The sequence below is a fragment of the Bombina bombina genome, chromosome 1 (genome assembly GCF_027579735.1).
Source record: "Bombina bombina isolate aBomBom1 chromosome 1, aBomBom1.pri, whole genome shotgun sequence".
NCBI classification, from domain to species: Eukaryota; Metazoa; Chordata; class Amphibia; order Anura; family Bombinatoridae; genus Bombina; species Bombina bombina.
In genome coordinates, this window is record NC_069499.1 from 1,425,526,927 (window position 1) to 1,425,554,686 (window position 27,760).

Below are 27,760 nucleotides of genomic sequence, written 5' to 3' on the forward strand. Positions count from 1 at the left end.
CAGTTATACCTTATAAGATCAGTGTGGTCTCTCTCATGTAGTAGTGTATGTGTCACAGTTATACCTTATAAGATCAGTGTGGTCTCTCATATGTGGTGTATGTGTCACAGTTATACCTTATAAGATCAGTGTGGTCTCTCATATATGGTGTATGTGTCACAGTTATACCTTATAAGATCAGTGTGGTCTCTCTCATGTGGTAGTGTACAAGTTATTCCTTATAAGATCAGTGTGGTCTCTCATATGTGGTGTATGTGTCACAGTTATACCTTATAAGATCAGTGTGGTCTCTCATATATGGTGTATGTGTCACAGTTATACCTTATAAGATCAGTGTGGTCTCTCTCATGTGGTAGTGTATGAGTTATTCCTTATAAGATCAGTGTGGTCTCTCTCATGTGGTAATCTATGACAGTTATTTCTTATAAGATAAGTGTGGTCTCATGTGGTAGTGTATGTGTCACAGTTGTACCTTATAAGATCAGTGTGGTCTCTCATCTGTGGTGCATGTGTCACAGTTATACCTTATAAGATTAGTGTGGTCTCTTCTCTCATGTGGTAGTGTATGAGTTATTCCTTATAAGATCAGTGTGGTCTCTCTCATGTGGTAATGTATGACAGTTATTTCTTATAAGAACAGTGTCGTCTCATGTGGTAGTGTATGTGTCACAGTTATACCTTATAAGATCAGTGTGGTCTCTCATATGTGGTGTATGTGTCACAGTTATACCTTATAAGATCAGTGTGGTCTCTCATATGTGGTGTATGTGTCACAGTTATACCTTATAAGATCAGTGTGGTCTCTCATATGTGGTGTATGTGTCACAGTTATAGTTTATAAGATAAGTGTGGTCTCATGTGGTAGTGCATGTATCACAGTTATACCTTATAAATTCAGTGTGGTCTCTCTTCTGTGGTAGCATGTGTGTCCCATTTATACCTTATATTTAAATTTGACTTTACTTTCCCTTTAATGCTATTGCTCCCCTGCAAATCTAGATATGCACAAGAACCTAAGTGTGAGGAGGGAGGGGCAGACATTAAAAATAAAATATAATATTGTTTTAGTTAAAACTATTTAAAGCATTATTATTAACCCCTTCACTACCGGACTTTTAGAGAAAAATTTGCCTAAAATACCGGAGACTTTTTAGCATTTTTACTATCACTACATTTAAATATAAATAGAGCCTTATTTTGTTTTGTTTTTATTTAACTGTCAAAACTATATTGATCTAGGCTCATTTTGGTATATTTCATGCCACCATTTCAGCATCAAATGCGATCAAATAATAAAAAAAAAAGTTACTTTTTTTTCCACAAACTTTAAGTTTCTCACAGAAATTGTAAGAAATCATGGCACATAAAAGCTTCTCTGGTATCCCCTTTGTTCAGAAAAAGCAGACATATATGGCTTTGCCACTGCTTTTTGGTAAATAGAAGGGCGCTAATTGCAGCTGTGCAGCACACTTCTATTATTCCCACCAGTGAAGGGGTTAATTAGGTAGCTTGTAAAGTTAATTTTACCCTTACCTGATTCCTCCCAGAAAGCTCTCTTCCCTCTCTCACACTCCCACCCACCCCGGTCACCCCATTTTAAGTACACGGTATGACAGCCAAAGTACCGCACAACGTATATATATGTCTTTTTGGGTATAGGGGTTAAGGTTATATTTAGTTATATAATACTATTTAAAATTGTTATTATTAAGGTAATCATTATTTGTCTCCTTCCAATAAAGTTCAGCTGAAAAGCTCATCAAATATGAATGATTAATGGAGATAGTTCCCCTCCCAACAATTTAATTAATTTCATTGATCTATTTATGCATATCTAATGCTATATAGTCAAATCAGTAATGGTCTGATATAATTGGAAAAATAATCTGAAAATCTAATATCCTAAAAATGAAAACTATGTTTTAAAATGATTTAAATCCATGTTGCGGACTAGTGATTTAGTGATCAGTGTGGTCGCTCTTCTGTGGTAGTGTATGTGTCACAGTTATAGTTTATAAGATCTTGTGTTCTCTCTTCTGTGGTAGTGTATGTGTCACAGTTATAGTTTATAAGATCTTGTGTTCTCTCTTCTGTGGTAGTGTATGTGTCACAGTTATAGTTTATAAGATCTTGTGTTCTCTCTTCTGTGGTAGTGTATGTGTCACAGTTATAGTTTATAAGATCTTGTGTTCTCTCTTCTGTGGTAGTGTATGTGTCACAGTTATAGTTTATAAGATCTTGTGTTCTCTCTTCTGTGGTAGTGTATGTGTCACAGTTATAGTTTATAAGATCTTGTGGTCTCTCTTCTGTGGTAGTGTATGTGTCACAGTTATAGTTTATAAGATCTTGTGTTCTCTCTTCTGTGGTAGTGTATGTGTCACAGTTATAGTTTATAAGATCTTGTGTTCTCTCTTCTGTGGTAGTGTATGTGTCACAGTTATAGTTTATAAGATCTTGTGGTCTCTCTTCTGTGGTAGTGTATGTGTCACAGTTATAGTTTATAAGATCTTGTGTTCTCTCTTCTGTGGTAGTGTATGTGTCACAGTTATAGTTTATAAGATCTTGTGTTCTCTCTTCTGTGGTAGTGTATGTGTCACAGTTATAGTTTATAAGATCTTGTGTTCTCTCTTCTGTGGTAGTGTATGTGTCACAGTTATAGTTTATAAGATCTTGTGTTCTCTCTTCTGTGGTAGTGTATGTGTCACAGTTAGTGCCCCTGCAATCTGTGTTGTCTCTCTTTTGTGGTAGTGTATGTGTCACCGTTAGTGCCCCTACAATCTGTGTTGTCTCTCTTTTGTGGTAGTGTATGCTACAGTTCCCATTATAGTTCAGTAACAGTTACATCCCCAGAGGTCTGTGTGGTGCCTCATATCATTAAAGGTGTATGTGCCGGCCTCTTAAAAGTTATCTTGAAATTTTACAACCAGCTTTAATCTTCTTAACCCCTTCATTATTGGGGCAAGTGTTAGGGACATTAAACACTTTGCAATGGTAATATAAAATGATAAACTTTTTTACTTTCTGTTAGAAATGGAAGTGCAGAACACTGTTATATTCCACACAGCCATTGGCTGCACACTCTAGTGACCTATTTATAACTGTCCCTAATTGGCCACAGCACAGAAAGAAACCTAAGTTACACCATGGCAGAGCTTATTGTTTTACTGACACTAAAACTTTACACTTATTTTGTCAATATTTAAACAACTAACTAAACTTTAAAAAAAAACATCTACATGTTATTCTCAGACTAATCTTTTCGTGGAATGCTTAATTCTATCTAGCATCTATTTAGTGCTTAATGTCCCTTTAAGAGGAAACAGGAAGTCAAGTGATCGTCACTGTGATCACATAATTTCAATACTGGGAACGGTTCCTGTGGTAGTGTATGTGTCACAGTTAGTGCCCATGCAATCTGTGGTAGTGTATGTGTCACAGTTAGTGCCCATGCAATCTGTGTGGTCTCATGTGGTAGTGTATGTTTCACAGTTAGTGCCCATGCAATCTGTGTGGTCTCATGTGGTAGTGTATGTTTCACAGTTAGTGCCCATGCATTCTGTGTGGTCTCATGTGGTAGTGTATGTGTCACGGTTAGAGCCCATGCAATCTGTGTGGTCTCATGTGGTAGTGTATGTGTCACAGTTAGTGCCCATGCAATCTGTGTGGTCTCATGTGGTAGTGTATGTGTCACAGTTAGAGCCCATGCAATCTGTGTGGTCTCATGTGGTAGTGTATGTGTCACAGTTAGTGCCCATGCAATCTGTGTGGTCTCTTCTGTGGTAGTGTATGTGTCACAGTTAGTGCCCATGCAATCTGTGTGGTCTCATGTGGTAGTGTATGTTTCACAGTTAGTGCCCATGCATTCTGTGTGGTCTCATGTGGTAGTGTATGTGTCACGGTTAGAGCCCATGCAATCTGTGTGGTCTCATGTGGTAGTGTATGTGTCACAGTTAGTGCCCATGCAATCTGTGTGATCTCATGTGGTAGTGTATGTGTCTCAGTTAGAGCCCATGCAATCTGTGTGGTCTCATGTGGTAGTGTATGTGTCACAGTTAGAGCCCATACAATCTGTGTGGTCTCATGTGGTAGTGTATGTGTCACAGTTAGAGCCCATGCAATCTGTGTGGTCTCATGTAGTAGTGTATGTGTCACAGTTAGTGCCCATGCAATCTATGTGTTCTCTCATGTGGTAGTGTATGTGTCACAGTTAGTGCCCATGCAATCTGTGTGGTCTCTTCTGTGGTAGTGTATGTGTCACAGTTAGTGCCCATGCAATCTGTGGTAGTGTATGTGTCACAGTTAGTGCCCATGCAATCTGTGTGGTCTCTTCTGTGGTAGTGTATATGTCACAGTTAGTGCCCATGCAATCTGTGTGGTCTCATGTGGTAGTGTATGTTTCACAGTTAGTGCCCATGCATTCTGTGTGGTCTCATGTGGTAGTGTATGTGTCACGGTTAGAGCCCATGCAATCTGTGTGGTCTCATGTGGTAGTGTATGTGTCACAGTTAGTGCCCATGCAATCTATGTGTTCTCTCATGTGGTAGTGTATGTGTCACAGTTAGTGCCCATGCAATCTGTGTGGTCTCTTCTGTGGTAGTGTATGTGTCACAGTTAGTGCCCATGCAATCTGTGGTAGTGTATGTGTCACAGTTAGTGCCCATGCAATCTGTGTGGTCTCTTCTGTGGTAGTGTATATGTCACAGTTAGTGCCCATGCAATCTGTGTGGTCTCATGTGGTAGTGTATGTTTCACAGTTAGTGCCCATGCATTCTGTGTGGTCTCATGTGGTAGTGTATGTGTCACGGTTAGAGCCCATGCAATCTGTGTGGTCTCATGTGGTAGTGTATGTGTCACAGTTAGAGCCCATGCAATCTGTGTGGTCTCATGTGGTAGTGTATGTGTCACAGTTAGAGCCCATGCAATCTGTGTGGTCTCATGTGGTAGTGTATGTGTCACAGTTAGAGCCCATGCAATCTGTGTGGTCTCATGTGGTAGTGTATGTGTCACAGTTAGTGCCCATGCAATCTGTGTGGTCTCATGTGATAGTGTATGTGTCACAGTTAGTGCCCATGCAATCTATGTGTTCTCTCATGTGGTAGTGTATGTGTCACAGTTAGTGCCCATGCAATGTGTGGTCTCTTCTGTGGTAGTGTATGTCACAGTGAGTGCCAATGCAATCTGTGTGGTCGCTCTTCTGTGATAGTGTATGTGTCACAGTTAGTGCCCATGCAATCTGTGTGGTCTCTTCTGTGGTAGCGTATGTCACAGTTAGTGCCCATGCAATCTGTGTGTTCTCTCATGTGGTAGTTTATGTGTCACAGTTAGTGCCCATGCAATCTGTGTGGTCTCTTCTGTGGTAGTGTATGTCACAGTTAGTGCCCATGCAATCTGTGTGGTCTCTATTCTGTGATAGTGTATGTGTCACAGTTAGTGCCCATGCAATCTGTGTGGTCTCTTCTGTGGTAGTGTATGTGTCACAGTTAGTGCCCATGCAATCTGTGTAGTCTCTTCTGTGGTAGTGTATGTGTCACAGTTAGTGCCCATGTAATCTGTGTGGTCTCTTCTGTGGTAGTGTATGTGTCACAGTTAGTGCCCATGTAATCTGTGTGGTCTCTTCTGTGGTAGTGTATGTGTCACAGTTAGTGCCCATGCAATCTGTGGTAGTGTATGTGTTACAGTTAGTGCCCATGCAATCTGTGGTAATATATGTGTCACAGTTAGTGTCCATGTAATCCGTGTGGTCTTTCCCCTGTGGTAATGCATGTTACAGTTCCCTTTGTACTATATGTCACAGTTAAATCCCCTGAGGTCTGTGGGGTCCCTCATATCATTAAAGATGTATGTGGTGGCCTCAAACGCTATTTTGAAATGATACAACTGGCTTTAATCTATTCTTTATAAATTAGACAAAAGGCTTCCAGTTCTTACTTCCTCGTGGTCTTCTTCGTCATATTCCTCTTCTTCCTCCTTCTCTTCTTCTTCTTCCTTTTTTTTTTCTTCTTCTTCTTCTGAGCTCACCTCTTCCTCCTTTTTCTCAAGATTCTACAGGTTAACAAAAACACAAAGGCAAACCCACCACTGATAAGACTATAGTTTAAGATGTGTTGCATGAGTACAAACTGCCCTGAACTGCTGAGTAAAATCTACAAGTAGTTGTAGATAAGGTTAAAAAATCTATAGTGGAAAATTACCAGTAAAACTACTCTGGGTTAAATTACAAGTGGTGAGAAACGCAAAAAGCAATATCGCAGCCAAGCCAACATATTACAAGTAGAAAATAAATGGGTGCACTCGAGCGCAAACAACATTTGCCCTCACCGGATTAGCGTGACTGAAGACTTGGCGTAAAAACAGAATTTATGCTTACCTGATAAATTACTTTCTCCAACGGTGTGTCCGGTCCACGGCGTCATCCTTACTTGTGGGAATATCTCTTCCCCAACAGGAAATGGCAAAGAGTCCCAGCAAAGCTGGCCATATAGTCCCTCCTAGGCTCCGCCCACCCCAGTCATTCGACCGACGGACAGGAGGAAATATATAGGAGAAACCATATGGTACCGTGGTGACTGTAGTTAGAGAAAATAATTCATCAGACCTGATTAAAAAACCAGGGCGGGCCGTGGACCGGACACACCGTTGGAGAAAGTAATTTATCAGGTAAGCATAAATTCTGTTTTCTCCAACATTGGTGTGTCTGGTCCACGGCGTCATCCTTACTTGTGGGAACCAATACCAAAGCTTTAGGACACGGATGAAGGGAGGGAGCAAATCAGGTTACCTAAACGGAAGGCACCACGGCTTGCAAAACCTTTCTCCCAAAAATAGCCTCCGAAGAAGCAAAAGTATCAAATTTGTAAAATTTGCCAAAAGTGTGCAGTGAAGACCAAGTCGCTGCCTTACATATCTGGTCAACAGAAGCCTCGTTCTTGAAGGCCCCTGTGGAAGCCACAGCCCTAGTGGAGTGAGCTGTGATTCTTTCAGGAGGCTGCCGTCCGGCAGTCTCATAAGCCAATCTGATGATGCTTTTAAGCCAAAAGGAAAGAGAGGTAGAAGTCGCTTTTTGACCTCTCCTTTTACCAGAATAGACAACAAACAAAGAAGATGTTTGTCTGAAATCTTTTGTAGCCTCTAAATAGAACTTTAGAGCACGGACTACGTCCAAATTGTGTAACAAACGTTCCTTCTTTGAAACTGGATTCGGACATAAAGAAGGTACAACTATATCCTGGTTAATATTCTTGTTAGAAACAACCTTTGGAAGAAAACCAGGCTTAGTACGCAAAACCACCTTATCTGCATGGAACACCAGATAGGGCGCAGAACACTGCAGAGCAGATAACTCTGAAACTCTTCTAGCAGAAGAAATAGCAACCAAAAACAAAACTTTCCAAGATAGTAACTTAATATCTATGGAATGTAAAGGTTCAAACGGAACCCCTTGAAGAACTGAAAGAACTAGATTTAGACTCCAGGGAGGAGTCAAAGGTCTGTAAACAGGCTTGATCCTAACCAGAGCCTGAACAAATGCTTGAACATCTGGCACAGCTGCCAGTCTTTTGTGTAGTAAGACAGATAAAGCAGAGATCTGTCCCTTTAGAGAACTTGCAGATAATCCTTTCTCCAAACCTTCCTGTAGAAAGGAGAGAATCTTAGGAATTTTTATCTTATTCCATGGGAATCCTTTGGATTCACCAACAGATATAACTTTTCCATATTTTATGGTAAATCTTTCTAGTTACCGGTTTTCTGGCCTGAACCAGAGTATCTATCACAGAATCTGAAAACCCCCGCTTTGATAGAATCAATCGTTCAATCTCCAAGCCGTCAGCTGGAGGGAGACCAGATTTGGATGTTCGAATGGACCCTGAACAAGAAGGTCCTGTCTCAAAGGTAGCTTCCATGCTGGAACCGATGACATATTCACCAGGTCTGCATACCAAGTCCTGCGTGGCCACGCAGGAGCTATCAAGATCACCGAGGCCCTCTCCTGTTTGATCCTGGCTACCAGCCTGGGAATGATAGGAAACGGTGGAAATACATAAGCTAGGTTGAAGGTCCAAGGTGCTACCAGTGCATCTACTAGAGTCGCCTTGGGATCCCTGGATCTGGACCCGTAGCAAGGAACCTTGAAGTTCTGACGAGACGCCATCAGACCCATGTCTGGAATGCCCCATAATTGAGTTAGTTGGGCAAAGATCTCCGGGTGGAGTTCCCACTCCCCCGGATGGAATGTCTGACGACTCAGATAATCCGCTTCCCAGTTTTCCACACCTGGGATGTGGATCGCAGATAGGTGGCAGGAGTGATCCTCCGCCCATTGAATTATTTTGGTCACTTCTTTCATCGCCAGGGAACTCCTTGTTCCCCCCTGATGATTGATATACGCAACAGTCGTCATGTTGTCTGATTGGAATCTTATGAATCTGGCCTTTGCTAGCGGAGGCCAAGCCCTGAGAGCATTGAAGATCGCTCTTAGTTCCAGAATGTTTATCGGGAGAAGAGGCTCTTCCCGAGACCATAGTCCCTGAGCTTTCAGGGATTCCCAGACCACACCCCAGCCCACTAGACTGACGTCGGTCGTGACAATGACCCACTCTGGTCTGCGGAAGCTCATTCCTTGGGATAGATGGTCCAGGGTCAGCCACCAACGGAGTGAATCTCTGGTCTTCTGATCTACTTGAATCATTGGAGACAAGTCTGTATAGTCCCCATTCCACTGTTTGAGCAAGCACAGTTGTAATGGTCTTAGATGAATTCGTGCAAAAGGAACTATGTCCATTGCTGCAACCATCAACCCTACTACTTCCATGCACTGCGCTATGGAAGGACGTGGAACAGAATGAAGAACTTGACAAGTGCTTAGAAGTTTTGACTTTCTGACCTCTGTCAGAAAGATCCTCATTTCTAAGGAATCTATTATTGTTCCCAAGAAGGGAACTCTTGTTGACGGAGACAGAGAACTCTTTTCTATGTTCACCTTCCATCCGTGTGATCTGAGAAAGGCCAGAACGATGTCTGTATGAGCCTTTGCTTTTGACAGGGACGACGTTTGTATTAGAATGTCGTCCAAATAAGGTACTACTGCAATGCCCCTCGGTCTTAGAACCGCTAGAAGGGACCCTAGTACCTTTGTGAAAATCCTTGGAACAGTGGCTAACCCGAATGGGAGGGCCACAAACTGGTAATGTTTGTCCAGAAAGGCGAACCTTAGGAACTGATGATGTTCTTTGTGGATAGGAATATGTAGGTACGCATCCTTTAGATCAACGGTAGTCATAAATTGACCTTCCTGGATAGTGGGTAGAATCGTTTGAATGGTTTCCATCTTGAACGATGGTACCCTGAGAAATTTGTTTAGGATCTTCAAGTCCAAAATTGGTCTGAAAGTTCCTTCTTTTTTGGGAACTGCGAACAGATTTGAATAAAATCCCATTCCTTGTTCCTTTAGTGGAACTGGGTGTATCACTCCCATCTTTAACAGGTCTTCTACACAATGTAAGAACGCCTGTCTCTTTATTTGGTTTAAGGATAAGTGAGACATGTGGAACCTTCCCCTTGGGGGTAGTTCCCTGAATTCCAGAAGATAACCCTGAGAAACTATTTCTAGTGCCCAGGGATCCTGAACATCTCTTGCCCAAGCTTGAGCAAAAAGAGAGAGTCTGCCCCCTACTAGATCCGGTCCCGGATCGGGAGCTACTCCTTCATGCTGTTTTGTTAGCAGCAGCAGGCTTCTTGGCCTGCTTACCCTTGTTCCAGCCTTGCATCGGTTTCCAGGCTGGTTTGGGTTGTGAGGCATTACCCTCTTGCTTAGAAGATGCAGAATTAGAGGCCGGTCCGTTCCTGAAATTGCAAAAGGAACGAAAATTAGACTTATTCTTGGCCTTGAAAGGCCTATCTTGTGGAAGGGCGTGGCCCTTACCCCCAGTGATGTCTGAGATAATCTCTTTCAATTCTGATCCAAATAGAGTTTTACCTTTGAAAGGGATGTTAAGCAATTTTGTCTTGGATGACACATCCGCTGACCAAGACTTTAGCCAAAGCGCTCTGCGCGCCACGATTGCAAACCCTGAATTTTTCGCCGCTAATCTAGCTAATTGCAAAGCGGCATCTAAAATAAAAGAGTTAGCCAACTTAAGTGCGTGAACTCTGTCTATAACCTCCTCATATGGAGTCTCTCTACTGAGCGACTTTTCTAGTTCCTCGAACCAGAACCACGCTGCTGTAGTGACAGGAACAATGCACGAAATGGGTTGTAGAAGGTAACCTTGCTGTACAAAAATCTTTTTAAGCAAACCCTCCAATTTTTTATCCATAGGATCTTTGAAAGCACAACTATCCTCGATAGGAATAGTAGTGCGCTTGTTTAGAGTAGAAACTGCCCCCTCGACCTTAGGGACTGTCTGCCATAAGTCCTTTCTGGGGTCGACCATAGGAAATAATTTCTTAAATATAGGAGGGGGAACAAAAGGTATGCCGGGCTTTTCCCACTCCTTATTCACTATGTCCGCCACCCGCTTGGGTATAGGAAAAGCGTTGGGGTGCACCGGAACCTCTAGGAACTTGTCCATCTTGCATAATTTCTCTGGAATGACCAAGTTGTCACAATCATCCAGAGTAGATAACACCTCCTTAAGCAGTGTGCGGAGATGTTCTAATTTAAATTTAAATGTCACAACATCAGGTTCAGCTTGTTGAGAAATTTTTCCTGAATCTGAAATTTCCCCATCTGACAAAACCTCCCTCATGGCCACTTCAGATTGGTGTGAGGGTATGACAGAACAATTATCATCAGCGCCCTCCTGCTCTTCAGTGTTTAAAACAGAGCAATCGCGCTTTCTCTGATATGTAGGCATTTTGGATAAAATATTTGCTATGGAGTTATCCATTACAGCCGTCAATTGTTGCATGGTAATAAGCATTGGCGCGCTAGATGTACTAGGGGCCTCCTGCGTGGGCAAAACTGGTGTAGACACAGTAGGAGATGATGTAGTATCATGTTTACTCCCCTCATCTGAGGAATCATCTTGGGCAATTTCATTATCTGTGGCCGTACTGTCCTTACTTTGTTTGGACGCTATGGCACAATTATCACACAAATTTAAATGGGGAGACACATTGGCTTTCATACATATAGAACATAGCTTATCCGAAGGCACAGACATGTTAAACAGGCTTAAACTTGTCAATAAAGCACAAAAAACGTTTTAAAACAAAACCGTTACTGTCTCTTTAAATTTTAAACAGAAAACACTTTATTACTGAATATGCGAAAAAGTATGAAGGAATTGTTCAATTCAGATCCTCACACATGCATCTGCATGTCTTGCTCTCAAAAAACAACTGCGCAGTAATGGCGCGAAAATGAGGCTCAGCCTACAACTGGGAAGGCCTCCCTGACTGGAAAAGGTGTCTAACATAGTGCCTGCCGTTAAAAAACGTTCCCCAAGTTTATAAATGAGAATTATCAGCATAAACATGTATAAAATGCCCAAATAAAGCAATCGATTTAGCCCATAAAAGTGTCTACCAGTTTTATAGCCCATATTAAGCCCTTTATTCTGTTTGCTTGACTAAGAAAATGGCTTACCGGTCCCCATGAGGGGAAATGACAGCCTTCCAGCATTACATGGTCTTGTTAGAAATATGGCTAGTCATACCTTAAGCAGAAAAGTCTGCTAACTGTTTCCCCCAACTGAAGTTACTTCATCTCAACAGTCCTATGTGGAAACAGCAATCGATTTTAGTTACTGTCTGCTAAAATCATCTTCCTCTCACAAACAGAAATCTTCATCCTTTTCTGTTTCAGAGTAAATAGTACATATCAGCACTATTTTAAAATAACAAACACTTGATAGAAGAATAAAAAACTACATTTAAACACCAAAAAACTCTTAACCATCTCCGTGGAGATGTTGCCTGTGCAACGGCAAAGAGAATGACTGGGGTGGGCGGAGCCTAGGAGGGACTATATGGCCAGCTTTGCTGGGACTCTTTGCCATTTCCTGTTGGGGAAGAGATATTCCCACAAGTAAGGATGACGCCGTGGACCGGACACACCAATGTTGGAGAAATGTAACTGTTAAACCAAACACAACATAAATACATGAAAATAAACTATTAAATTCATATATACACTTTCCAATAAAAATATTTCATATAAATATTAATAAAAATGTTTTATAAGGGATAAAAAGGATATAGTATATGGTTATGTATGTGGTTGGAAAGGGCTATAAAAGTTATATATATATATATATATATATATGTGTATGGGGGTATATTTATGTATATATACATGTGTATTTATGTGTTTATATGTATAAATATATATATATATATATATATATATATATATATATATATATATATATATATATACTGATTTTAGGTCAGTCTATGATGTCTGTGAGCTTTAAGATTGAATGGCCCAGTAAGGTGTAACAAATCAAACCAGTGACGGATGAATAATCCCTCAATAGTTTAGTACTACAGCCTGTTATTGGAAGAGTTCAGCTCAGATAGGGCCTTTCATCATTTTAAGGCTAATAAAGAAAGTACAACTGAGACAGATGATCATCTGATTTTCTTTTGAGAATTATAGTGTAATGTATGTGTCTCCACTTCGCATCCAGAACCTGCATAGCCAGACCAGAGAACTTTAGAGAACTGGACCATTAGCAACTGAGATTATTTGGTCAATGCTGTGCATTAGGGCCGTGCAATTAATCCCAATATAAGGCCATGCAATATCTAAATCGCATGAGGCGGCAATTTGTTATCAAAACAAACAAAAAATTTAAACAGTCCGAAATGGCTTCCTTAACATGTCATGCCAGTCACACAAACGCTCCAGTACAGGCCAGCAGCAACACTAATCACTCCTCCAGGAGGGGCAGACCAGGAAGCATCACATCAGTGTCACAGAACGTAATGCTACCACCGCCATTTTAATTGCCTCATGGTTTGTTGCTCCAGTCCTGAGGTATGCACAGACATGTAAGATGGCGGAATGGTGGGGCTCTTTAATCTGGCCTATTCACTCTGTAGTGCCAATTGCAAAGGGAACAAGCTGCTGTAGTACAATAGTGGAGTGTTGTTTACGGTAAGAATAAACAAGCTTGTCAACAAAGTTCCAAAGAGTTCTTTATGTTTACCGAATGTCCTTGTATAATAGCCAGCCCTTGTTGACAATGAAATTCAGTTATATGTATTTTTTAATGTAAAATGTATGTTTCAAAAAATATTTATATGGACTGATGCTTCCTCTCCAACGCTGCTGCCTCCAGGATCTCCCTAGTGAGTAGGTTCACACTGTCTCACAATAGTTATGAGACCTTAGTTAGACTTAGTTTAGATTTATTCAGTTTAAATTGTTATTTACCATAGTTAGTTTATGGCTTAATACATTTTGACTAAAATGTAAAAACCTCAGTTCAGGGATTCACCTACATACTCCCTAGTAACAATACTTGCAACCTTGTCCTCCTTACCATATACCTACATCAACGTTATACGAAACATGTAATGTATTAATGTTCTCTGACTATTGCCACTTGAGGTCGGATGTCTCTTTAATTAGTTCAGTTAGTTTAAGGTTTATTTAATTGTTGACTTAAAATGTAAAATTCTCAGGTAAGAGATACGCCATTACAATTCTTGGTAATAACACCTGCATCTTTGTATCATTTACTGTACGTATATTCTGCTGATATACAATGTATGTAATGCATAACTATTTTCCTTGTATCTTCACTTGAGACTTGTTAAAAAAAAAAGAATAATATACTGTATATATATATATATATATATATATATATATATATATATATATTAATAAAATCGCAATATTTCATAAAAAAACGTGATTCCCCCCCTCAATATCACACAGCCCTACTGTGCACTGATAATGTGGAAGAAAGAACTCTGTACTAATATAATTTCTATAGACAGAAATGTCTGTTATTGTATAAAATCCAATATAAGAACTTGCAATTTTATATACGTCATTGATGCTGTGGTTGTGTGGAGACAACTTACCTCCAGCTTCTTGATGATCTCCTCTTTGTCTACAGCAACTCTCTGTTTGTGCTTCGGAAGAATAACGGTAGACTCTGCAAGACAGGCACAAAAAGTTAAAGTGTTGCTGTAAAAAGTAAGTAGGATGGCATCAATGACATTACTAGTGAGTAAGAGAAAATAAAGAAAGTATAAAGTTTTGCGAAGAAATGTATGCAATATCTTTTAAACAAAATGCTCAAGGATAACAGTATAGGGGGATGTCACTAGAGAAATGTGTTACTGTGGGATTGAGAGGGTGAGCAGGGGCTGTATGAGAGGATGAGGAGAAGGCCGTGTGCAGTGAAGAGCAGGGATGAAAGGGTAAAAGTTGGTGTGTGAAGAGAGGGGAACTGAGAGGATAAACAGAGACTGTGTGTAAAGAAAAAGGGGTGACAGGATAAGAAGGAGGCTGAGTGTGACAAACGGGAGTGAGGAATTAGAGGGTGAGGAGGAGGCTAAGGCCCTGATATTCAAAGGTTCTCCTGCTTGGAGAGAAATTGTAGTTCAGACTTCACAAAGTCATTGAATTTTAAAAAGAAACATGGGAAGAACTTTCAAGCACAGCAAGATATCTCTCATTTCTGTATGTGAATCAGAGACAAGACTAAGCGAAAATAGCACTGCATGATATGAGAGTGTTGTTACACTTACAGTTTGTGCATTGTATTTTATATTACTATACATTTTAGATATTGGGTCCTTTTAATATTATTGCATTTAAGCTTAGCACTTTCTCATTTATATTTTAATACATTTAATTTTTGATCTAGCAGTGGCTTAACACATTCATATTATGCTTTGAAAGTTTCTGTGTTACTTTAATAACTTAGGATCATACTTTGTATATTTCTATGTAGCTTTTACAAATTACAATGCACCTTGTATTTGCTGAATTGCAAACTAAAACTGACACTTTCAGAAAGTGGGAGGGACAGGGCAGTTCCCTGGGCTGAACAAGGGAGTTCCCAGGACATGTCTGAAGCTCTCTCACAAGTCTTGTGAAATTTTGTAAGCATTTTAAACAAGTAGGTTTCACTGATTTGTCTTGCCAGTCTAATTCACAATACACCACTTAATTTAGCTAACAAGAAAAGTAACATATACTAAAATATAGACAAAAGCAAGTTAAATTGTAGTGAAAACTTGTCAGTTTAATTTGGAATTGATGCAAACAGAGCCTTTATATCAGCTCCAGGGGTTCTCCAGTTACTTTCTCACTCCCATGTGAAACTTTGTATCTGAAAGAGCTTCATTACTTTCTATGGAAGGCACCTTTCTGAGATTTCCAGGTTCCTCACCTTTGTTTAGAAAACTCAGTGAGTTCTGCCCCTTTGAAATCATCACTATAATCTCTCTCCAAACTAGAGAATGTTTGATTATCTGTCCCATAGAAATAAATTATGCTCTCTGGGAAACAGAAGCTGATAGTTTTTCAGTTTTAATTTAAATAAAAGACATGCAAAGTGCAATTTATTTTGTAAAAGATTAACAAATTAGGCTCATTTTTTGCATATTTGTGTAAGTTACACAGAAACTGTGAAGGCATAATCAGAATTTGTTAATTCGCAATCCTAAATAAACTTCTGTATACAAAATAAAATACAAAGAAGAAACTGCAAAGTTTAAAGATGATCTGGTACTTTGGGCAAGTTTTTTTCTGAAATTCCCTGTAGAAAGGGATTAAGTCTATCAAACTTTAAATAGCCTTCAGGAGTTGAAAATATTTGTGAGCAATCCATACAAACTGCATACAGTAAAAGTTAAATGGGACAATAAATTTAAACCCATAAAATGTGTAATTATCGATAGCAACCAATGTACCATTATGCAATTTTAACTGAAAATGAAGAGGCTGGAGTGGATCCTGTAGGATTCTGAACATTAACCCTCAATATTCCAAACAATGATTGCTTGACCAATGTAAAGGCTAGTTTGCATCTGTCCCTAACTGGCCACAGCAGGGTAGATAAGATAAATAAACTCAACAGCTTTTTCAAGGTGTACATTACTGGAAAAAAATTGGGTTTCAGGTCCCTTTAAAGGGATAGATAGTTCAAAATTGAAATGAACATAAATGCATTTCTATTTGAAATAAAAGCATATTTGTGATATACTTCCATTAGCAAAAATGATTGCAGCAAAAGTTATTACTGTTTTCTGCAGCATACGCACATATCCTGTGAGGGCCCGTGCTCCAGTATTCAAGTTCAGAGAGCTGAAGATGATGTTTATTGCTTCTGTAAAGACATGATTTGTGTTATACACGCCACAACTGACTCGGAGCTGTAGTGTTTGAATACTGGTGCATGAGCCCTCACAGGATATGTATGTATGCCATAGAAAACACTGATAACTTTTATCAGAAGCATTTTTGCTAATGGAAGTATATTGCAAAAATGCTTTTATTTCACATTGAAATGTCCACATGCCCATTTCATTTTTGACCTTTCTATCCCTTTAACAATTTGATAGTGGCCTTTTATTTTTTGAGGTTTATTTTACTATATTTCTGAAACAATCTTTGAAATATGAAGAATTATGTATCCAGGTTGTCTTGGCAACTAATAATGACAGCTTAGTGCCAAGAACAAATTCTCTATTTCATCTTGCTTTAAAACTTTTATTAATAAAAACTTGTGCCACTGCTAGTTGTCACTAGATGGCTGTACAGGGCTTAGAGAGAGCTGCTCTTTATCATTTCCTTAGCAGTTTCTGGTGCTATAAATGTTACATTATGCAGAGAAGAATCAGGAAATTCAGATCAGTCTGGCACATGCGTGCATTTGTGTGAGTGTGTAATTGTGTGAAGGCTCATAGGAGGCAAGTAATGCAGCAATGGGCAACATTTTTTAACACAAGTATATGAATATATACATATATTTATGTGTTAATATGTGCATATACACATATTAACACATATATATGTATATACTCATATACATATATATTTACATTACGGTCTATGGGAACACACAGTTCCCATAGACCGCAATGTAAAAGCACTTTTTAGTGCCGTTTGTTTTCTAACACTCCACTCCCACCAACTTTAGACCCAAATAACTGCCTAGTGCAAGTGTTTTTAATTTTTAAAAAAATGCTACTTTTTTAAATTAAAAACTACAATGCCATCTGGTTAATCTCTGGTTAATATTCAGAGAGCTAATTGCTACCACGAGCTTGCGGTAGCAATAACCAGCCACTTGTAATGGCTGGTTAATTATTGAGCTCCCGCAAAAGTGCAAATCTGCCCGTTTGCTGGAGTGCAATAATTTAGTGCTCCATTTGTAATCTAGCCAAAAGTAAGTAAATGTATAATAACTGACGTACTGCTAAACTAACCATCATATATGAACATTTTTCCACAGTATTAACTCAAGTAACACTGCAGATTTAAAGCAAAATAATGTATAAATAAAATAAACTAGTGCTCAATTAAAAAATTAAATGAGTGAAATTCTAACTTTTTAACCTTACGGTAACTAAAAGTTATGGCAATTAGTCAGTGTTTTATTTATTTTTAGCTTTAATCAGTGAACATTAGTCAAAAGGATACATTTTATTAAAAAAAAGCCCAGTAGTATAAGCACAATAAAAGTTAATACTGTATATCTTTTATTGTATGTCTCAGATCTTGTATGTGTAAGAGAACTTTGGTTACTAATGCAGTGTGCCTTTATGTATGCTTGTGCAGTGCTGCAGTGGCTATGGGCTCCATCTCAACAGAGTCTCTAAACTGGGGGTTCTACGCAAAACAGTAGCAAAGCAATTTGCGTGTTGTAACTTCATTCTAGCAACCACGTCACAACAGACTTGCACCTTTTGAGCAAGATTATGCTATGCCTGAGTCTATAAACTATAACAAATCCTCATGCAGTGAGGGAAGTGTCAGTCCCAGTTAGGTTTTATTGTGGAGGGGCCTGGGTCAAATAAAGGCTTTATTACTGCTGTGAAGCTAATGTCAGTCAGAATGACCATTTTATTTTCATTGTGCACACTGGCTTTTTTGTGTAGTAGCTGCTGCTACATTATTTGTTGCTGGTTCAACTATCCCTAGACAAACAAACAAAATAATGCAAGGCAGCTGTGCAGGACTGCGCTACATGGGTTAGCTAAATGAAGCGACTCTCATTGACATGAATAGCTGCCAATACAACCCTGTGCGTCTCATTTGTAATCTAGGCCTTTCACTTGCAATGGTAGATATGCAATGCATTTCCCATGCTACTGTCTAACAGGAACCAGATAGGTATGGCCACTAGATTTTAACCACATCAGTGACCTGAAATCCACTCAAGCTAATCACTCTGTCAAGGTGTATTAGGCAGTTGTTGCTTGAAAGGAAACTAATTAGCTATGGCTTAGATCCCAATCAAATTATTTCTGTATGAGATAACAGATGTGAATAATCCCCTTCACTGCAGCATGGCGAGCACCACCCTGCACTATCGGCAACCAGTAACAGAATTAGGTTTGTGTATCCTGATTGGTCGTACGCACATAAATAATTCCCTTATGACCAGCAGTGGTATCACAAACTTTGGGAACACAATGTTATTGGTTTTATCTCATGGTTCCATAGAACTTACTGTCTTTCTGTGGCTTCCTCACTCTGATTTTCAGCTCACGGGGCAGAAGTCTCCAATCTGTTACAAAAACAACAACAAAAGATAAGAACAATGAGATAGTTTGTTTTCTATAATGCAATTGCATACAGTACAAATAGTTTACCGTAAACTGTGGGAAATGTAAAAATCAGTCTGGTACTATAGCTTCCCTTAGACTGCATGTTAATATTTAAACTGACATTATAAAGGAAAAATGACATGCTCATATTCTAAATAAATGCTGGTAATTTGTGCGACTAGTGCTGCAGATTGGGTCAGTGGCAGAGTCTGACTGGGACCAGCAGCGCTCACTGCCATACCTGTACTTTAATTGTGTTCGGAACCCCGTTGCACTATCACCACAGTGACCACCTGGCTATTTGTAAACAATTTAAGATAATCAAGCAGGTTTAATATTAAAGGGTAGGTAGAAAATTGAAAGTATACTGCCTTAGTTTCTTTCTCAATATTGCTGGGTGACTAATAATTTTGCTAGGAAGAAATGTCCATCACTATATCTTTAAAACCCGCCAGTTTCATCATTGATTGAGTAATAAATTGTATTGCATAACAAACAACGCTGATATGTATCCAGCTTAATGTGACATAAACTAATCTGAATAGCATTAAACGTATTGGGCGGGAGAGGCAAGGGAGATGTGTAATGCTTGCCAGCAATGTCTAATAGAAACCTACAATTTATCCTGTTAATGGGAATACCCTGAATTTACGACCATTGGCCACACTTTCTGTTATGAATTTCAATCAGGGGCTACACGCTCTTAATATGTAGAAAACATAAATAATCAATGGAGCTGAAGAAAATCTGCAATTATTCAATAAAAAAAGAATCCTGACTTTTGTAGCGCTTAATGCAACATAGTGTTTATATGGCAGTTTGTTTATGGAAAGCAGCATATAAGGTTAAAAAAAAAAACATTAAAAGAACACAGAAAATTGCTCCACATGAACCTAATACTACATATAACTATATATTGCACAAGCAAGGCGAACTGGTAATTATCTGACTACCATAAAATGTAAAATTGTATTAAAGGGGCATTATAGTGATACAATTACTTGCTCTAATTTGTTAGAGAATGTAATTGTATTACTAGCAAAGCTGAAACTCTGTAGGCCACATTACGAGTGGCGCTCTAACAGTTATGCACGAGGGATATCAGGTTTATCGCTGCTGTTTACGCACGCTGGATGTAGCGATTTTATTACAAGTTGAAAGTAAAATCAATTGCTTGAGCGCAATTGAATTTAATGCGCATCTGGATAGCACAACCTCAGAGCTCTGGTTAACAGTTTTGAAAAACAAAAAAGTGCCACAAAACGCATAAAAATACATTACAAAAGTACAGTTACACTCATAATAACACTATCTAATACAAATTATTTAAAAAAAAGTATTGCACAAAAAAGTGCTTAAAGATATGAGGTCTCAGATGTTAGAAAAAAAAGGCTTTAAACATAGAGATATATATATATGTATATATCCATATTTAAACATGTGTTTGTATGTTTATATGTGTGTACAGATGTAGATATGTATTTATATGTGTATATATTTATTCACAAACATATATACACAAGCACATAAATTCATATGTATACATATATAGACATATATATAAGTGCATTGGAGATCTTTGCAGTCACGTAGAGGAAACCAAGTAAAAGCAAAAGCAAAATTTATGCTTACCTGATAAATTTCTTTCCGGGCATGGAGAGTCCACAAAGTCATTCCAATTACTAGTGAGATATTAAACTCCTGGCCAGCAGGAGGAGGCAAAGAGCACCCCAGCAAAGCTGTTAAGTGTCACTTCCCTTACCCATAATCCCCAGTCATTCAGCCGAAGGAAAATGGAAAAAGAAGAAACACAAGGGTGAAAAAGTGCCTGAGGTGTACTCAAAAAAAACTGCCGAATTATAATTAAAAAAAAAGAGTGCGGGGTCGTGGACTCTCCATGCCCAAGGAAAGAAAAAAAAATATCAGGTAAGCATAAATTTTGTTTTCTTTCCTATGGCATGGAGAGTCCACAACGTCATTCCAATTACTAGTGGGAACCAATACCCCAGCTAGAGGACACAGAATGAATAGGTATGGAGAACAAGGCAGGAGGACCTAAACAGAAGGCACCACCGCTTGAAGAACCTTTCTCCAAAAAAGGCCTTAGCCGAGGCAAAACTATCAAATTTGTAGAATTTGGAAAAAGTATGCAGAGAGGACCATGTAGCCACCTTGCAAATCTGTTCCACAGAAGCTTAATTTTTGAAAGCCCAAGAAGAGGAGACAGCCCTAGTGGAATGAGCCATAATTCTCTCAGGAGGCTGCTGTCCAGCAGATTCATAATCAAAACGAATCAAACTTCTCAACCAGAGAGAAAGAGTATTAGAAGTGGCCTTCTGACCCTTAAGTTTTCCAGAGAAAATAACAAACAGGGCAGAAGATTGCCAAAAATCTTTAGTAGCTTGTAAGTAAAATTTTAGAGCGCGCACAACATCCAAGTTATCCAAAATCCAAGAAGGATTAGGACAAAAAGAAGGAACAACAATTTCCTGATTAATGACACCACTTTAGGGAGAAAACCCAATTTATTATGAAGGACCGCCTTATCTGCATGAAAGATAAGGTACGGGGAATCACACTGCAGAGCTGAAAGTTCAGAAACTCTGCGAGCGGAAGAAATAGCAAGGAAAAACAAAACCTTCCAAGATAACGATTTTATATTAACACCATGCATCGGCTGCCTGCTGCAAAACTTTAAGAACTAGTTTAAGGCTCCAAGGAGGAGCAACAGGTTTAAACACAGGCCTGATTCTGACCAGGGCCTGTACAAAAGCTTGAACATCAAAGTCTGCCAGACGTTTGTGAAAAGGATAGACAATGCAAAAATCTGACCCTTCAGAGTACTGACCGACAAATCTTTCTCCAGGTCATTCGGAAGAAAAACAGAATTTATGTTTACCTGATAAATTTCTTTCTCCAACGGTGTGTCCGGTCCACGGCGTCATCCTTACTTGTGGGATATTCTCTTCCCCAACAGGAAATGGCAAAGAGCCCAGCAAAGCTGGTCACATGATCCCTCCTAGGCTCCGCCTACCCCAGTCATTCGACCGACGTTAAGGAGGAATAATAGCATAGGAGAAACCATATGGTACCGTGGTGACTGTAGTTAAAGAAAATAAATTATCAGACCTGATTAAAAAACCAGGGCGGGCCGTGGACCGGACACACCGTTGGAGAAAGAAATTTATCAGGTAAACATAAATTCTGTTTTCTCCAACATAGGTGTGTCCGGTCCACGGCGTCATCCTTACTTGTGGGAACCAATACCAAAGCTTTAGGACACGGATGAAGGGAGGGAGCAAATCAGGTCACCTAAATGGAAGGCACCACGGCTTGCAAAACCTTTCTCCCAAAAATAGCCTCAGAAGAAGCAAAAGTATCAAACTTGTAAAATTTGGTAAAAGTGTGCAGTGAAGACCAAGTCGCTGCCCTACATATCTGATCAACAGAAGCCTCGTTCTTGAAGGCCCATGTGGAAGCCACAGCCCTAGTGGAATGAGCTGTGATTCTTTCGGGAGGCTGCCGTCCGGCAGTCTCGTAAGCCAATCTGATGATGCTTTTAATCCAAAAAGAGAGAGAGGTAGAAGTTGCTTTTTGACCTCTCCTTTTACCTGAATAAACAACAAACAAGGAAGATGTTTGTCTAAAATCCTTTGTAGCATCTAAATAGAATTTTAGAGCGCGAACAACATCCAAATTGTGTAACAAGCGTTCCTTCTTTGAAACTGGTTTCGGACACAGAGAAGGTACGATAATCTCCTGGTTAATGTTTTTGTTAGAAACAACTTTTGGAAGAAAACCAGGTTTAGTACGTAAAACCACCTTATCTGCATGGAACACCAGATAAGGAGGAGAACACTGCAGAGCAGATAATTCTGAAACTCTTCTAGCAGAAGAAATTGCAACTAAAAACAAAACTTTCCAAGATAATAACTTAATATCAACGGAATGTAAGGGTTCAAACGGAACCCCCTGAAGAACTGAAAGAACTAAATTGAGACTCCAAGGAGGAGTCAAAGGTTTGTAAACAGGCTTGATTCTAACCAGAGCCTGAACAAAGGCTTGAACATCTGGCACAGCTGCCAGTTTTTTGTGAAGTAACACCGACAAGGCAGAAATCTGTCCCTTCAGGGAACTTGCCGATAATCCTTTTTCCAATCCTTCTTGAAGGAAGGATAGAATCCTAGGAATCTTAACCTTGTCCCAAGGGAATCCTTTAGATTCACACCAACAGATATATTTTTTCCAAATTTTGTGGTAAATCTTTCTAGTTACAGGCTTTCTGGCCTGAACAAGAGTATCGATAACAGAATCTGAGAAACCTCGCTTCGATAAAATCAAGCGTTCAATCTCCAAGCAGTCAGCTGGAGTGAAACCAGATTCGGATGTTCGAACGGACCCTGAACAAGAAGGTCTCGTCTCAAAGGTAGCTTCCAAGGTGGAGCCGATGACATATTCACCAGATCTGCATACCAAGTCCTGCGTGGCCACGCAGTAGCTATCAAGATCACCGACGCCCTCTCCTGATTGATCCTGGCTACCAGCCTGGGGATGAGAGGGAACGGCGGGAACACATAAGCTAGTTTGAAGGTCCAAGGTGCTACTAGTGCATCCACTAGAGCCGCCTTGGGATCCCTGGATCTGGACCCGTAGCAAGGAACTTTGAAGTTCTGACGAGAGGCCATCAGATCCATGTCTGGAATGCCCCATAGTTGAGTGACTTGGGCAAAGATTTCCGGATGGAGTTCCCACTCCCCCGGATGCAATGTCTGACGACTCAGAAAATCCGCTTCCCAATTTTCCACTCCCGGGATGTGGATAGCAGACAGGTGGCAGGAGTGAGACTCCGCCCATAGAATGATCTTGGTCACTTCTTCCATCGCTAGGGAACTCCTTGTTCCCCCCTGATGGTTGATGTACGCAACAGTCGTCATGTTGTCTGATTGAAACCGTATAAACTTGGTCCTCGCTAGCTGAGGCCAAGCCTTGAGAGCATTGAATATCGCTCTCAGTTCCAGAATATTTATCGGTAGAAGAGATTCTTCCCGAGACCAAAGACCCTGAGCTTTCAGGGATCCCCAGACCGCGCCCCAGCCCATCAGACTGGCGTCGGTCGTGACAATGACCCACTCTGGTCTGCGGAATGTCATCCCTCGTGACAGGTTGTCCAGGGACAGCCACCAACGGAGTGAGTCTCTGGTCCTCTGATTTACTTGTATCTTTGGAGATAAGTCTGTATAGTCCCCATTCCACTGACTGAGCATGCACAGTTGTAATGGTCTTAGATGAATGCGCGCAAAAGGAACTATGTCCATTGCCGCTACCTTCAACCCGATCACTTCCATGCACTGAGCTACGGAAGGAAGAGGAACGGAATGAAGAATTCGACAAGAGTCCAGAAGTTTTGTCTTTCTGGCCTCTGTTAGAAAAATCCTCATTTCTGAGGAGTCTATAATTGTTCCCAAGAAGGGAACCCTTGTTGACGGGGATAGAGAACTCTTTTCCACGTTCACTTTCCAGCCGTGAGATCTGAGAAAGGCCAGGACGATGTCCGTGTGAGCCTTTGCTCGAGGGAGGGACGACGCTTGAATCAGAATGTCGTCCAGGTAAGGTACTACTGCAATGCCCCTTGGTCCTAGCACCGCTAGAAGGGACCCTAGTACCTTTGTGAAAATCCTTGGAGCAGTGGCTAATCCGAAAGGAAGCGCCACGAACTGGTAATGTTTGTCTAGGAATGCAAACCTTAGGAACCGATGATGTTCCTTGTGGATAGGAATATGTAGATACACATCCTTTAAATCCACCGTGGACATGAATTGACCTTCCTGGATGGAAGGAAGGATAGTTCGAATGGTTTCCATCTTGAACGATGGGACCTTGAGAAATTTGTTTAAGATCTTGAGATCTAGGATTGGTCTGAACGTTCCCTCTTTTTTGGGAACTATGAACAGATTGGAGTAGAACCCCATCCCTTGTTCTCTCAATGGAACAGGATGAATCACTCCCATTTTTAACAGGTCTTCTACACAATGTAAGAACGCCTGTCTTTTTATGTGGTCTGAAGACAACTGAGACCTGTGGAACCTCCCCCTTGGGGGAAGTCCCTTGAATTCCAGAAGATAACCCTGGGAGACTATTTCTAGCGCCCAAGGATCCAGAACATCTCTTGCCCAAGCCTGAGCGAAGAGAGAGAGTCTGCCCCCCACCAGATCCGGTCCCGGATCGGGGGCCAATATTTCAAGCTGTCTTGGTAGCAGTGGCAGGTTTCTTGGCCTGCTTTCCCTTGTTCCAGCCTTGCATTGGTCTCCAAGCTGGCTTGGCCTGAGAAGTATTACCCTCTTGCTTAGAGGACGTAGCACCTTGGGCTGGTCCGTTTTTACGAAAGGGACGAAAATTAGGTCTATTTTTTGCCTTGAAAGGCCGATCCTGAGGAAGGGCATGGCCCTTACCCCCAGTGATATCAGAGATAATCTCTTTCAAGTCAGGACCAAACAGCGTTTTCCCCTTGAAAGGAATGTTTAGTAGCTTGTTCTTGGAAGACGCATCAGCCGACCAAGATTTCAACCAAAGCGCTCTGCGCGCCACAATAGCAAACCCAGAATTCTTAGCCGCTAACTTAGCCAATTGCAAAGAGGCGTCTAGAGTGAAAGAATTAGCCAATTTGAGAGCATTGACTCTGTCCATAATCTCCTCATAAGGAGGAGAGTCACTATCGAGCACCTTAATCAGTTCATCAAACCAGAAATATGCGGCTGTAGTGACAGGGACAATGCATGAAATGGGTTGTAGAAGGTAACCCTGCTGAACAAACATCTTTTTAAGCAAACCTTCTAATACTTTTATCCATAGGATCTTTGAAAGCACAACTATCCTCTATGGGAATAGTGGTGCGTTTGTTTAAAGTAGAAACCGCTCCCTCGACCTTGGGGACTGACTGCCATAAGTCCTTTCTGGGGTCGACCATAGGAAACAATTTTTTAAATATGGGGGGAGGGACGAAAGGAATACCGGGCCTTTCCCATTCTTTATTAACAATGTCCGCCACCCGCTTGGGTATAGGAAAAGCTTCTGGGAGCCCCGGCACCTCTAGGAACTTGTCCATTTTACATAGTTTCTCTGGGATGACCAAATTTTCACAATCATCCAGAGTGGATAATACCTCCTTAAGCAAAATGCGGAGATGTTCCAATTTAAATTTAAAAGTAATCACATCAGATTCAGCCTGCTGAGAAATGTTCCCTAAATCAGTAATTTCTCCCTCAGACAAAACCTCCCTGGCCCCCTCAGATTGGGTTAGGGGCCCTTCAGAGATATTAATATCAGCGTCGTCATGCTCTTCAGTAACTAAAACAGAGCATCCACGCTTACGCTGACAAGGGTTCATTTTGGCTAAAATGTTTTTGACAGAATTATCCATTACAGCCGTTAATTGTTGCATAGTAAGGAGTATTGGCGCGCTAGATGTACTAGGGGCCTCCTGAGTGGGCAAGACTCGTGTAGACGAAGGAGGGAATGATGCAGTACCATGCTTACTCCCCTCACTTGAGGAATCATCTTGGGCATCATTGTCATTATCACATAAATCACATTTATTTAAATGAATAGGAATTCTGGCTTCCCCACATTCAGAACACAGTCTATCTGGTAGTTCAGACATGTTAAACAGGCATAAACTTGATAAGAAAGTACAAAAAACGTTTTGAAATAAAACCGTTACTGTCACTTTAAATTTTAAACTGAACACACTTTATTACTGCAATTGCGAAAAAACATGAAGGAATTGTTCAAAATTCACCAAACTTTCACCACAGTGTCTTAAAGCCTTGAAAATATTGCACACCAATTTTGGAAGCTTTAACCCTTAAAATAACGGAACCGGAGCCGTTTTAAGCTTTAACCCCTTTACAGTCCCTGGTATCTGCTTTGCTGAGACCCAACCAAACCCAAACGGGAATACGATACCAAATGACGCCTTCAGAAGTCTTTTATAAGTATCAGAGCTCCTCTCACATGCGACTGCATGCCATGCCTCTCAAAAACAAGTGCGCAACACCGGCGCGAAAATGAGACTCTGCCTATGCTTTGGGAAAGCCCCTAAAGAATAAGGTGTCTAAAACAGTGCCTGCCGATATTATTATATCAAAATACCCAGAATAAATGATTCCTCAAGGCTAAATAAGTGTTAATATCAATCGATTTAGCCCAAAAAAGGTCTACAGTTTAAATAAGCCCTTGTGAAGCCCTTATTTACAATCGTAATAAACATGGCTTACCGGATCCCATAGGGAAAATGACAGCTTCCAGCATTACATCGTCTTGTTAGAATGTGTCATACCTCAAGCAGCAAAGGACTGCAAACTGTTCCCCCAACTGAAGTTAATTGCTCTCAACAGTCCTGTGTGGAACAGCCATGGATTTTAGTTACGGTTGCTAAAATCATTTTCCTCATACAAACAGAATTCTTCATCTCTTTTCTGTTTCTGAGTAAATAGTACGTACCAGCACTATTTGAAAATAACAAACTCTTGATTGAATAATGAAAAACTACAGTTAAACACTAAAAAACTCTAAGCCATCTCCGTGGAGATGTTGCCTGTACAACGGCAAAGAGAATGACTGGGGTAGGCGGAGCCTAGGAGGGATCATGTGACCAGCTTTGCTGGGCTCTTTGCCATTTCCTGTTGGGGAAGAGAATATCCCACAAGTAAGGATGACGCCGTGGACCGGACACACCTATGTTGGAGAAAGATAAAATACGAGGAATCCTCACCTGACTCCAGGAGAAACCCTTCGATTCGCACCAATAAAGTTATTTACGCCATACCTTATGGTAAATCTTGCGAGTGACAGGTTTGCGAGCCTGAAGCATAGTATCAATGACCGCTTCAGAAAAACCACGTCTAAACAGAACTAGGCGTTGAATCTCCAAGCAGTCAGCTTCAGAGAATCCAGGTTTGGATGGAGGAAAGGGCCCTGAATTAGAAGGTCCTTTCTCAGAGGTAACCTCCAAGGAGGTAGA

The 27,760-nt window shown here is 40.5% G+C and overlaps 1 protein-coding gene across 1 annotated transcript in view; it reads right to left on the reverse strand.

Annotated features, from left to right (window-relative positions):
• POLR3GL (RNA polymerase III subunit GL) overlaps positions 1-27,760 on the reverse strand; it is a 164,572-nt gene that overhangs the window by 47,781 nt on the left and 89,031 nt on the right. The window contains exons 5-7 of the mRNA XM_053705434.1: positions 18,645-18,701; positions 14,038-14,111; positions 5,929-6,042 (exon numbers count right to left, since the gene is read on the reverse strand). Coding sequence (XP_053561409.1) covers positions 5,929-6,042; positions 14,038-14,111; positions 18,645-18,701 — 245 coding nt within the window. The remainder of the gene's footprint in view (positions 1-5,928; positions 6,043-14,037; positions 14,112-18,644; positions 18,702-27,760) is intronic.